Source organism: Carya illinoinensis, chromosome 8, assembly GCF_018687715.1.
Source record: "Carya illinoinensis cultivar Pawnee chromosome 8, C.illinoinensisPawnee_v1, whole genome shotgun sequence".
Classification (NCBI taxonomy): domain Eukaryota; kingdom Viridiplantae; phylum Streptophyta; class Magnoliopsida; order Fagales; family Juglandaceae; genus Carya; species Carya illinoinensis.
Window position 1 is genome coordinate 37,866,547 of NC_056759.1, and position 14,106 is coordinate 37,880,652.

Here is a 14,106-nt window from a genome sequence, read left to right on the forward strand (position 1 = left end):
TGCCGAATCTCTGTTGCTATTTGTAATAACACTAAAAAGAATTAATCACATTAAGGGGAAAATTGGCAACGCAAGATCACCTTTGCGAATAGTGCGAATTAGTTTCTTTATTGATGACACTGTCAGGTTATGATGCAAATTAATGCTTGCCTTGTAAGGCTGACTCCCATTTGGTATTTTATTTGAAAGAACGGTCTGTGCGCTCGGACTTGAGGTTGATGTCAAGCGTTAGGTTATAAGCTGCTACGGTTTCCAAGATGTCATTGCTCGGATGCTCACAGAGTTGAGCATTGTGAATGTGAACTCCGAGGTTTTGTTTGTTCTAGTGCTATCCATTTTGATTTATTATCTACCAATATATACTTTTTTGACGTATTATAATAAATCATTAGTAGTTAATTTTGTATTTTACTTTGCACATCTTTTTAATGCACATTCAAACAAGATTAGCATGTCTTGACTTTCCTTGTGGGGAAATATTTAAGAGGATAACACTTCACATTCTACGGACTACGGAGCAAAACCAAGCATTTCGCAAGTCTTACCGAAGAACTCGTTTGATGCACTATCTGCAGAGCGAACTTTTCGACAACCCTTGCGACTGAAACACTTCAAAGATAAACAACGTCAAATACTCCATTAACATGTAAGAAAGCTCCAGCACCTCAGAAGCTGGCATTTCTGAAGAGCAAGGAGTAAAGGGAAGTATCAAAAGTAGAAGATTATTCTGATCAGCCCAATGATTGAATTCGCGGGTCAGCTTACTTTGCAAAGTTGGTAAACGGCCAGCTCTTGGCTCTTAAATCTAATGCTAATGATGGTTTCTTATAGAATGAAAAGCAGGCCGATAAAGGAATTCAAATGGATGGGAAAGCTATAAATGAGGCTTTAGAGTATAAATCAGGCATTGCTTGAGGCTAAGGGTAGCGGCTTTCCAATGGTTCATGTCGAAACTGATTCTTTTGACGAGACTATCAATCAGTCTCGAGAGAGATTTTGGGGTGGGGGGGTGTTGAGCACTGTCATAGTCATCGGACATACAGCAATTGCTTTCAGCAGATCGACGTGGCAGATTGGGTAGTCAGGGATCTTGCTCCTAAAAGCTATAATTTTCCAATTTGTTCCGCCCAAAGAGAATGCCACAATGGTGCTTTAGAAGGTTGGATAATAATAGGCGTATACCCTCATGACGTTCCATTAAAGAGCATCGAAGGAAGGTGATAAAACTCTATTAGAGAATCTAAAGAAAGAGTGGATGCCACTTGGCCTATTGACTCGCCAGAAATGAGAGAGTTAGTCATATGAAACAGATTGATTTGAAATTCTGAACCCAATCCAACTTTAGACTTCTATGATACCATGCGTTAAGCAACATGAATTCCTTGGCTTCAGCTGGGACAACCTTACAGCAACACCTCACTTGCTCCTAAATTTTAGCTGGAGTGACTTGACTCAGCTTACCAGTGGAGCAAACATGATCAATTTTGATTGCCAATTGACAATATGCTATTTGATTGGTAAACCTCAAGAGATAAGAGCAGGACTATACTCCCAACCATGAGCATTATAACAAAAAGCCTTCCACTAGTTATCCTCACAAGATACCAACGTTCAACTTCTCGTTTTCAATTACTCAATAAAAAACAAGTACCTTGCATTTTTTTGTCACGAATTTCCACAAAGGAAATCTAACATACTTTTCAGCCAATTGCATTACAGTTCTTCAAATACTACGCCCACAATTCATTTGAACAGAGAACTTCATAAAACTAAATATACCATTTGAAGTTATTCAATTAACCTGAATTATAACATTTCCCCTGACTAGAAATAAACAGAAACACAACACCACCAATATAACCTTTTAAAGGAAAAAGAAAAAAGGAAAAAAGAGAAGAAAAAAAGACAGAGCTACAAAAACTCTTACCTATTTCCCTCATTTCTTTCCCTCCCCAATTCCAAACTATTGCAGCCAGTACCCAGACAAGAACAAGACAAAGAAAAGCAGCAAGCTCCCATATATAAGAATAGCCTTCTGCCCAGAAGTCAGAGCATTCCCTCCAAGCCCAAACTGCTGGTTCTGCGCAAAACCAGCAATCTCCACACTCTTACTCTCAAAGAAACTCTTGGCCGCCCCACAAGTCGGGCACCTCCAACCCTCAGGCAGCTTATCAAACTGCAAACCTGGCGGTATCGGATATGAAGGGTCTCCCACTGCTTCATCATACTTGTGGCCACAAGACCTACACTCGTAGATACCAGTGTTTAACACTGCAAACTTCTCTTCTAGTCGGCGTTTGTCGAATTTCTCTTGAGGCTCTTGTGGTTCTTCAGGGTTTGAAGAGGGTTGTTGGCTGGAGGTGGGAGTGTCTTCTTTGGAGATATCAATGGAGTGAAGGTTACTAAGTCTGTGGGGCTTGTGCAGAAGTGAGAGTTTGGGGAAAACAGGAGAGGTGGCGGGGAAATGGGGTTTGGGTTTTGGAGGTGTGGATTGAGGGAAAGAGGTTGAGGGGTGGAAACAGAAGGTGGGTCTTGTTGTTGCACAAGCCATGAATGAATGATGAGTTTGTGTGTTCCTTGATGTCTTTCTCTTCTTATTCGTGCAGGAAGCTTTTGGGGGAGTTTTGGGTTAAGAAGATTGTTTCGTTGTTGATTCCTGGTTCTGGGTGGAACCCCGATCGAAGAGATCCATGAAATGGTATATGCTGATTTTGAGTGGGACTGGGTTGGATAAGGTGGAAGAAGTGTCTCAGATTTTACAAGACTTTTATTTTATTATATTTTATTTGTTTTAGTAGCCTTTGTTTATTTGTTTCCTTTTTTTAATATTAAAAAGAAAACTTAAATGCATTGTGAAGACACATTATTCGAAGATTATATCCAAGTTGGCAAATTCTCGTCTTAAAAAAAAAAAAAAATTGGCAAATTCTCGTGATTAATAGCACTTTGTGAAAGTTTTTTCTCCATTTTCTTTTCTTTTCCTTTCCAATAAATTTATTTTAAAAAAACCATGATAAGAGTCCCACAACATATAAGTTTATTTTATTTATAAGTAGATGTGGATAATACACTTATTAAAATGAAGAATTATGTTATATATAATCACTTTTACGTTCTTCTTATATATTTTACCGATGTGATTAGTTAAAATAGTTATTTTATATTAAAAAAAAATGACAAAACCAATTAAATTAATAAAGTGTATAAAAGAATATGTAAAAATAATTGCATATAAAATTTTTGTAAAATGAATATGAAACAATTAACGTTATCATTTAGATTTTTCAATTTAAAACTTAAGTTGCTTTCATCATCACTATAATATGGAAGAAAAATAAGTGATTCAAGATGATATTGACGAGTAAATCTTATAATAAGATGAAGTAAAAAATACGTGATAATTTAAAAAAAGGTAAGATGCGAGATATCCTGCAAAATACTAGAATGCATTTTTGCCTACAGCTTGTAACGTAAAATTATTTTATTTTATCAAAGGATACTTTTGTTTCAAGTTGGGGCATGAGAGTTAGATTGGGCTTGGCCCAAATTCTTCTTCAGATGTTGAGTTTCGGCCCGGCAGATCGTAATCCAATGAACATGTTGAGTTTATGTTGATATTAAATCAATAGTCGAAGGTCATTTGATCATGAAAGAAAGGTTTGTTTAGGTAAGGCATGAGGTAAGATACCGCAGACACATCATGAAAGAAAAAACGAATACTAGGTTATTTTATAGTGTGAGGTGGTAACAAATACAAAGACAAAACGATAAGGACAATCCAAGTTCTCTTACTTAATTCGGATTTAAACACGAAAAACCCACAAGTGGCACTTTTTGAAACCAAACAATACGTCCGCCCTCTTGTCATTTTCTGCCACATTCACGACTCTGGTCATCAAATCAAATAGTGGTAACATCTTTAACACACTTTGGAGGTTTTCATCCATAGGGTGTCTTTCTTCCATGGACAGAGTCCTCGAGAGTTGCTTCTTGTTAACTCAGAAAGTGAAATGATTAATTGAAATAGAAGTCATCACTACATATCCCAAAAATTTAAATCACAATACATAACTAACCAGTAATTGCCTAGACCACAAGACTAAGGTTTCCAACAAGTAGTGGGAAAAATATTAGGTTTTAGAGTACAGCTACCTGTATTCATGTGCATGTTTGCAGAAAAGAAAGAATCAGGTCGATCTGCTTTTCAAATCACACAAGCAAAATCATGCAAGCCCAAAACAAATCTCCCGCCCAAACCTAATTATCCAATTTGAGGAAGGTTAAATAAAGTTCATATCCTTCTAAATTTATCTATATATAAGGTCCTTTTGAACTTGTATGCAAGTCTACATCAGGTCCTAAGGCATGAGCTGCATGAAGAAAATAAAACCTATAAATATAATAGAATAATATCGTTTCTACTTCCCACTTCCTCTCTCTTTTTCTCTATCTCACACCCACACCCACACACACGCATAATAAAGAGTCATTCACTTCACCTGGTTTTTAACCAACCTTTCATTGCACAACATGAACCCATCGTTTTGATATACACTAAATGATGGATGAGTTCTCAGAATAGGACTTCACAGGTAGCTATAAATTAGCAACATGCAGCTCTGAAAGAAAAACATAAACTAAGGGCCTGAAATCTGAATTGCTGCCCATCTCGTGGATTAAAAATAAACAATATAAAAATTCATCATTCTAATAAATAAAAGCAAACCACCAAATCCTTTAACCCAAAAACCCCAAATTTCACACCACAGAACAACAATCATTCCCAAAAACATGGAAAATATGATAAAATTCCAATCTGTAACAATTATAAAAGGATGGCAACAGATACATTCTCTAAAATAAAATTAAAAAAATAAATAAAGCTATTGAATTATTCTACCGAGTTCATTTCTATCTACATATCAAACCATTATCTACAAGATTATTATGAACAAAGTATCGAGACCTAAACAATTAGGAATCATTATTCAACAGCTTTTGTATATAAAAAAAAAAAAAAAAAAAAAAAAAAAAGTATAAAATCCAAGAGCAAAACACTCAGCTACGGCTATCAATCAAGAACACCAAGAAATATTCAATAACTAATATAAGAAAAAACAACCCCACTTACTAAATATCCCCATAGATTAGAATCCAATCAACTCAACTGCCCCATCATCGTCCCGCGGACCGTAACTCGTCTAAAGCCGCTCGAATCTGATCCTGAACTAGATCCAATCGCTTCGAGTACACCTCCAGCTCCAGTATCTGCTGCTTCCTCCACCTCTCATCTACCACCCCTTCCCCTCCTACTCCTCCACCACCACCACCGAAACTCAATGGGATCACATTCGTCGCCATCGCATTCATTCCTAAACCCCCAAACCCAAACCCAATTCCTCTCCCCCCAACCCCCATCGCATTGCTTAACAGCTCCTTAAACAGCGGCGACAAACAACTCCTCACCGTCTCCTCAATCAAACCCCCCAAATTAGAATGATTAATACTATCATTGCCGTTAACTTTGATATCAGCTTGTGATGAAATGCGTTTCTCTTCGCTCCGATACCCCGGCTGCGGCTGCGGCTGCGACTGCGATCGCGGCCGCTTGCGCGACCTCGGCGTCGAAATCATCTTTTTCTCACCGATTTCTTCGTAATTGTTGAAGTTAAAAGTAGGGGTTTTAACATTGGGATCGTCGTCATCGAAAACAGAATCATCTACGGCGAATCTGCCGGTGTTGTGGTCGTCGTTCCTCCAAATCTTGCGGGAGATTTCGAAGGTGGCCTGGTCGTGGGGGCTCTTGAAGGAGACGTCTTTGCCTGCGCTGGATTTTGCGAGGACGTTGCGGTACTTCTTCTTCAAACGACGAAGCTTCTCGACGAGCTGGTTCTTGTTGAAGTCGAGCTGGAGCTTGGACTTGATCTGGTCGTAGAACAAAGCGGTGTCGTTGTGGTGGGTGGATCCTCGCGATGTGGTATAGTCAAGGAAGCCTTGGAGGAGCTCGATCTCGTCCTCGTCCGTCCAAAGTCGCTGGAATAACCTACGCGAGTCGTCGAGGGGCTGAGGCTTCTTCTCTTGGGGGTCGGTAGGATGTCGTTTGGGGGAAGGGGTGACCATGGTGGTGGTGGTGGCGGCGGTGGCGATAGATGAGGTGGCAATCGGGGGATCACCTATAGGAAGAGAGGATGCCGGCAAGGCAACGGTGACGGAGTTGGCGGCGGGAGATGAAGTGGAGGGTGAGGCGGAGTTGATGACATCTTCGTCGTCGTCGTCGTCGTCGTCGTCTTCGTCTTCATCACCATCGGATAACTCGTCGTCGAGGTCCTCTTCGGGGAAAACGGTGTCGTCTTGCTCGGAGGCCATTTTGGAGAGGGAGGAGGGGCTGGGGGTAAATGATTGGAGGGGTGGTTATGTTAGGTCAGGTTAGGTTTAGGACGGGGCGAGAGCCAAGGGAGGGGACGGGCGGTGACTTTTTTTTTTTTTTTTAAATAAATCTAAATTTAAAATGGGTTGATTTGGAGTGTTGAGGTTGGGTGGAGATTTCAATTTCATTGGAGAGAGGATGGGATTGGATGCTTACCTGTACTGTACACCCACGCGCATACAGATATAGGGCCGCCCTCCTCTTTTACTTTCTTCTTTCCTTAAATGGTTCACGCATTCAACTAAGAAAATGACAGGGTGACTATTTTCTATTATCCATTTATTATTATTTTTATTTTATTTATTTTATTTTTTTTATGATTAAAAAAGTTACTATTAATAAAATTATATATGTATTTTTAATTTTTTTCTTAATAATTAAAGATGTTAGAAAAATACTTAAAAGAAAACAATAAAAAATTCAAAATATCTTATAAATAGTAAATGGTACCCTTAAACTAAAGAAAAAATCTAATTGTAAATACAAGTGCGTACTAATATGTACACCAATTAAATCTGATTAGTCAAAAAGTTGATTTGATTGAAAACAATACTAACTTAAATTTTAAATATGAAAGAATCAATATTGATACGCAGATTAATATGCGATTTTACTTATATGTAACAAAACTCTAAACTAAACTCACAAGTGCTTTTGTGGCAATAAGAAATGATCGGAACAAGTCTTAAATAGATAAATTTTATATAAATTTTTATAAAAAAGTGAATTCACTTATAATAAGTGTAAAAAAATTATTTTTTTATCATCAAGATCTATTTTTTTATAAAAAACTTGTGCCTAGTATTATTCGGTAGCAAAAGTAAACATAGATTCATGATATTTGTAAGATAAAAATAATTTTAAAATATAATATATTACATCAAACAACGCTATTTTATAAATTTCGTTTTATGTAATCACTTTGTATTTGAAGTATTTTTCTTCTTTCTATATTTCATATTTTGCCTTTTATTTTTTAAAGTTATAAATTTGATTCCTTCTTCATTTCAATTCTTTTTTTTTTCAATGTATAAAATAAAATTTTTAAAAAATTAAAAATACAAAAAAAATAATAATGGAGGGGGAAAAAATAAGATTAAATTTAAACTTTTTTTTATTTGACATTATCTCAAGTCTCAACTATAATTGGAAGTGGAGAAAAGGGTGACCTTGAGGGCAATTTTGTTAGCTGAAGGAGGATGGATCCAATGACATGCACTTGCACTTAATTAAATTGTAGGCGTCCAGACAAATTCAATTAATGAATTGGATGGATCCTTCATTTCGTCTAGATATGAAAAATGAGCACAGGTCAGTAAAAGAAGCAAGCATAGCATCTCATCTCACATGAAATGGTCTGAATGATATTTGAGATCTGAAACTTTGGAGTTGATTACTAGAACTACTAGACACAGAAAGTAGTGGAATGGGGGATTGAGTTCCCGACCGATGGTACAGCGTGGACCGGAGGAACCAGGGCAGTTAATACTTACTTCTTATGGGGAGGACACATATAACAGGGTAACATATTTGTTTGCCCTGACAGCAACCAACGGTGTGCAGTTTGTGTGTGGGTGTGTCCGACAATCCAATCTTCTCTAAATAGCAAATCTCAACGATATGTTTGGTTCCAAACCACAACTGACTTCATATTTTAAGACAAGTTCCGAAAATAGTACTCTCGTACGTACCAACAACGTACGTGCGTTTTCATATGCAACTCCGGAACGTTCGTTGGGAATACTGCAATGCACCAAAATGCTCTCTTCCTTTGTCGACTGGATCGTGTTCTCTTCCTCCTCATCCTCTTCCTTTTCTTCTTCTTATTCTTCCTCAACTTCTTCCCGATACGACCACGAAGACAATGATCAGGAGGTAATCAGCAATGAGAAAAACAACGTCGTCTTGGATGGCGTTGCCGCAAATGGTGATACCATTCCGGTGGGCATTGCTGTCACCGACGCGTCTGCTGCGGTCACTGTTGCCGTCCCTGCTACCGAGGCCCCGATACGTGATCACCCTCCACCCATCACGACTATGATCATCAATAGTCGAAAACGGCGACGCATTGACTACGACGAGGACGATGATGTCGTATTAATGGCCGCACAAGAAGAAAAAAAGCACCTTGACGACTCTCGTAGACCGTCTCACCGGCTTTGGACCAACGAGGACGAGATCCAGCTCTTGCAAGGCTACCTCGAGCACACGAGGAGTCGCGGCAATGTTATACACCACAATGACACCGCATTATTCTGTGAACAAATCGGGTCCAAGCTTCAGGTTGGCTTCAACAAGAACCAGCTCTTGGAGAAGCTCCGAAGGCTAAAGAAGAAGTACCGAAACGTTCTTGAAAAAATCAATTCAGACAAAGAGTTTTCTTACAAGAGCATGCATGATCAGGCTACTTTTGAAATTTCTTGTAAGATTTGGGGCGATACAAGGCCCATGGGCAAACTTGGCGTCGAAGAGAATACGTTGGATGATGATGATGATCAACCGAGTCCCACAACCTTCAATCATCTTAATCTTGTCGATGTCAAGGTGGAGAGTGAGGAAGTTCTGAGCGATTTGAGGCTGCGCAAGCCGACAAAGTCCGGCCACGCTTCGAAGAACCGTTGGATATCAAATCGTAGAAACAACGACAACAATAATGATGATGTTGAAGACAACAATATTGACAACGGAAATGCAACGAGTTTGATCAAGGATACAGTACTGAGGAGTTGTTTGTCACCCTGGTTTAAGGAGTTGTTGAGTAATGCATTTTGTCCAATGCCGTTGAATGGTACTCTTCAAGGGGCGTCGACCATGAGTTTGCAGGGTGAGGAACAAGTGGATGAGAAGGGGAGAGAGCAACGAATTTTGGAGTTGGAGAGGTATTCCAAGCAGTTGGAGTTGGTGCAAGATCGAATTAAGGTAGCTTTGCAGGAGTTGCGGTCTAATATCAGAGAGTGATCATGGAAGATTTTGGAAGATCACTTGGGTCTTCAATTTTCTAACGTTCCATGAGATTTGCCCGGTGATTCTAGAATTTCAATGATCTTTATTGAACCATATGAATACAATTTGCAAACCCAATACGCTGTTTCTGTTTTCATTCGTTAGATAGACTTGTTTTATTCAGAGACATGCCTATCTCAAGCTACCACCAATTTGAAGGTTTGTAGTTTGGGGTTCAAAGTAACCAGACTAGATCATACAGCTGATGCTCGATTAATTTTTAGCTACAAAGATCCTCTTATATGTATATTAATTGACCACCCATTTTCAAACACCATACATCTCAATCTTCGATATTTTTCTTAAGGGTGATGCTCCGAACCGGTCGGGTGTGTAACCCTTTTTAACACCTGCAAATGAGGATGTACCACATAAGAGTTGCAGCAAAATAAAATTTATACTCACATGTAGGTGATTAAATTTTTTTCTTTCTGTCATCTCTTCCCCCTCTCTGCCCACTCCTGTCGCTTGCTCCCGCAGCTCCCCACCTTCTCTCTCTCTCTCTCCAAGCAAATAATTTCACCTTCGAAACCCCCTCTCTCTCCTCCGATTGTTGCCCCCCTCAACCTTAAGGAGGACATTGCCAAAATATATATGGATGCCGAGAGATCAGATCTTCAAGGTTGTCGAGAGATCTGTGGCCATTGCCAAGAGCTATGTTTTATATTCAAAAATCGTTTACTTAGTTTAAGATTGTCTCGACAATGGGTTGAAATCATATCTTCAGATTCTTTCATTCGAGATTACGACACCAAGAATCTCCCCTCCTTGTATTCCTTCTACGTGAAAATGCAGCATACAGCCCATCCAACGGCTTGTTACTCTATTATTATTATTATTATTTTTTTAGAATCAAATATTGCTTCACTCACTGCTTGATACTCTATTTTTGATTCCTCCAATGGCTTGATACTCTACCACTCCACCGACCACGACCCTTTCAAGCCAAAAAGTAGAAAAGCTCAAAAGCTTCTTTCTCCGAAAAAATAATTTCTAATCCCTATACAGCCTCTCGGAGTACTTGGGAAAGAGGGGAGAGGAGAAAGAGAAAGGGAGAGGAAAGAGGACAGGAGAGAGTGCAAGAGGGAGATGTGAGAGGAAGGAAGAGAGTGGATTCAATACACTAGTACACATCATAATTTACATAAATCTCATATTTGTTAAAATATTATTGGCTGGTGTAAAAACGGAGAGGACACCCGACCAGCTATGAGTTTTTCTCTTTTCTTAATTCCAACAACTTAAAAACTTTCTTTTCTTTTTCCTCTTTTTCTAATCCTTTTGCTGAACATAAATCACCTAGCCTTCCCACAGCTGTTAACAAAGCCAATGTTGACAGGTCATTTTAACTGACGATATTGAATTCAAAAGCAGCATGCTAAGACAGCCTTTTGCTCCGCCAACTTTACCAAATTGCATATCCGTGCCAAACTCGGGATTAGATTATATTTCATACCCAAACAAAAACGGGTTCATTTACCATGGATAACTAAATGCATCACTAAAAGACCCAACCACATGGACTTTGGATTCCACATCTGATTGTAATGCAACTTTACTAGAATGTGATGCTACTCATAACTTCAAAATCTGCTTCAATAATCAGTCAACACTAGAACGTAACATCAGAAAACACAAACATTTAACACTAGAACCAAAAGCTTTCATTTAAAAAAAAAAAAAAAAACCGACTAGAAGATATCGCTATTGAAGGAAAACCACTGCTGAAAATCAAGCTTTAAGATCAACACAAAACCCATGAAAACTCATTTCTTCTTTCCACCCTTGGCAGCATCTGAAGCCTTTGTCTGCAGAGAAATGGCACAAACCAACATTAAGTGCATTACCATCAAGAATCACCAAAACAAAAAAACCAAAATGCAAGCAAATCAGCTTTACCTTCTTTACTCCACGGATCTTCTTAGCCCTGTTCTTCCTCTCCTTCATCTGCTTTCTCGACTTCTCTACCTTGGTATCAAGTCCATTCTGCCATGGCCAAAAAGAGAAAAATTCTTTATACGGATAGAAAATACGAAGACACCGTTAAATTCCTGAAAATAGTGAAATTCAGTTGACACATCCGTTTAAGCTTTTACTCCTAGAACAAGACATTAAGTTTGAAAATTTTCAGAATATCACATACCATTTATACTACTCTTTTCAGGACGTATTAAGAACATGTTTACTGAGGTACTTTATAACAAGATTTTAACACCATTACTCTAAGATGACATTTCCAATTTGAAGTACATTGGAATTGTCCCCTTGACTTATAGGCATCTCCTTGAAGTCCAAAGCTGCTGCTAAGCATTGGGACATAAGGACTTAAAGTTGAGTGGATCAAATCAAGTTCCATGAGTAGCACCGTCAATTGGATTAAGACAAATTGGCCAAGTTAAGATCATGAAGGCCATAAACCCAGACCACCAAGTAGCCAAATATAAATGCATTCTAAGTCTTTTTTATAAGCACATTTGATATCTCTGTTTTGGCTACAGCAACATCATAGGATACCCTTGCTTATATGAAATACACCGATAAATACTCATACCATCCCTCTTTACCACCTATTATTCACACAGAACTCCATACATCATTCGTAACGTAAACTTGGTTTCCCACAGATTCTAAAAGTCCACTTAAGTATTACTTTGAGATTTGTCACTAGAGTGGATCTCAATCATAACAAATCCAGGGAAAAGAAACAATCAGAGCAAACTGGGTTATGCAACATATAACTTCCACGAATAAAAGCACCTATTGTAAGTCAGGAACATGAGAAGCACCTAGGTGCAAACTGGCTACTTAAACACGAGTATTACGCATCACCTAATTAGGTCTCAAAGCAAGATGCCTTGTAAAGAGAGAAGCATTATACAGCAAGCAGAAAAAAGATGAAAGCAAGGTGGAAAAAAGGGAACCAAAACAATTTACCAATGTTACATGCTATGCCAGAAACGAACTTGAGAATATTAATGATTCTTATCCAATAACTATTAACATCATACGTTATATGAATAATTATTATCCTTATCAAATAAATATACATGCGTATTTATGATATACAAGATGCACCCATCTGTAAACTAGCTCAAAAAATTCTGCAAAGAGAATAGGTCAAGCAATATTACCCTGATGAGCCTGTACTTGGGTTCATATTTTTTTGCATTCTCAACAGAATCATAAATCAAACCAAAACCAGTTGATTTTCCACCTCCAAAGTGAGTCCGGAACTTGAAAACAAAGATTGAGTTTGGGTCTTTTACTTCATACATCCTTGAAAGCTTCTCCTTCAGCTCAGCCTTTGTATAAGATAAAATGAAAACAGTATATTAACCAAAGTGGCCACTAAGTTGCTTTTAAAATATTAAAATTTAAATACGTTTTCACACATTTACTGCAGACAAATGTCAAACCCGACAAACCAGGACATAAAACTATATGGTATAACATGTACAAGTTCTGAACGTGCTTGAATTCCAGAAAAATATCATACTATCGAAATTCCCATTATTTTGTTAACCACCTAATTATATAAAAAAAAAATCCACTTTATAATGACAAAAACAATGGAGAAAGCAGATGTACTTGACTTGGGATTTACCTTGGAAACATTGGGTCTCCCTGGGTGAAGAACATCAATTACCTGCCAAAAAAAAACCACAATATAAACAGGACTTTCAATTCCTACCCGGTTAAAAAAAGAGCACAAAAAAATATACAACTTTCAAATCTTGATCTCTTTAGTACAACAGACGAACAAGCTAACAAGGATCAATATAAGCCTCTCAACCTTGCCAATTATTCTTACGCAATCAATCTAAATTCTAGACTGACTTTCAAGCATGGGTAACTGGTGGATAACACTTCCTCGTTTCTTATAACCTCACAACAACAATAATTGAATATATAAGCCTCACTAATACTTCTCACAGTAAACCTTTGCAGCCGAGATAGCACTAGCGCTTTCTTTCCTTTACAAGCCTCTCTCTTAAATTTAGCATCCATAAGGACCCATTAAACACTATAACCACAAAAGCTAAGTTATGCACCGAAGTAAATAGGAAAGCAAGATCCATTCCGTTGTATGGCTACCGGGAAAACGAAGGTAAAGGTAATAGAAAGTGAAGTGGGAAACTCACGAATTGCTTTCTGGAGAGGAGTCTGTTGGTCATGAACTTCCTGGTTCTGATGGTCACTGCCTTGTCCGCCATGTTGGAAGTTGAAGATCGGCGAGCCGAGTACAGCACTGGGGCGAAGAAGGCACAAACACGGACAGTGCAATTGGGCAGCTCAGCGGAAGAGAGAGAGAGAGAGACTAGGGTTTATATAGCGCTAGGGTTTCAAGTGATACGCTAAGAAAGGCGTTTTGGGCTGGGTTTCTATTATTGTAGTGGGCCTGCTGGACCCATTATAGGACAGGCTTGGGTAATCGCTTTGCAATATAGCCTTTTTTAAAGAAATTGTTATTCATCTTTATTGTAATTATTTTTAATAATAAAAACTTTAAATGACTTATAATTTAAATTATTAATTTATAAAATCACTTGAGATAAATTAAATTAAATAATTTATTTATAAATTAAAATGATTTAGATATATAATTTATTAAATTTTAAATTTTTAAAAATTTTAAATTATAAATGTGATAAAAAAAATTACATTTCTTTTCAGTG

The 14,106-nt window shown here is 37.9% G+C and overlaps 4 protein-coding genes across 4 annotated transcripts; 1 reads left to right on the forward strand and 3 right to left on the reverse strand.

Moving 5' to 3' along the window:
- Positions 1-1,742: 1,742 nt before the first annotated feature.
- On the reverse strand, positions 1,743-2,747 carry LOC122318956 (rubredoxin). The gene has a single exon (XM_043136738.1). It carries the CDS (start codon positions 2,549-2,551, stop codon positions 1,964-1,966), a length of 588 nt encoding a protein of 195 aa, XP_042992672.1. The 5' UTR covers positions 2,552-2,747; the 3' UTR covers positions 1,743-1,963.
- A 2,033-nt stretch (positions 2,748-4,780) lies between these two features.
- LOC122317916 (probable transcription factor At3g04930) lies at positions 4,781-6,603 on the reverse strand. The gene has a single exon (XM_043134997.1). The coding sequence runs from the start codon at positions 6,364-6,366 to the stop codon at positions 5,176-5,178; it is 1,191 nt and encodes a 396-aa protein (XP_042990931.1). The 5' UTR covers positions 6,367-6,603; the 3' UTR covers positions 4,781-5,175.
- Positions 6,604-8,185: 1,582 nt separating this feature from the next.
- On the forward strand, positions 8,186-9,385 carry LOC122274716 (probable transcription factor At5g28040). Its single transcript, XM_043083725.1, has one exon. The coding sequence runs from the start codon at positions 8,186-8,188 to the stop codon at positions 9,383-9,385; it is 1,200 nt and encodes a 399-aa protein (XP_042939659.1).
- A 1,584-nt stretch (positions 9,386-10,969) lies between these two features.
- On the reverse strand, positions 10,970-13,739 carry LOC122317917 (40S ribosomal protein S24-1). The gene is made up of 5 exons (XM_043134998.1): positions 13,573-13,739; positions 13,035-13,076; positions 12,562-12,732; positions 11,330-11,416; positions 10,970-11,238 (listed from the first exon to the last, which is right to left on the reverse strand). Exons 1-5 carry the CDS (start codon positions 13,642-13,644, stop codon positions 11,197-11,199), a joined length of 414 nt encoding a protein of 137 aa, XP_042990932.1. The 5' UTR covers positions 13,645-13,739; the 3' UTR covers positions 10,970-11,196.
- Positions 13,740-14,106: the final 367 nt, after the last annotated feature.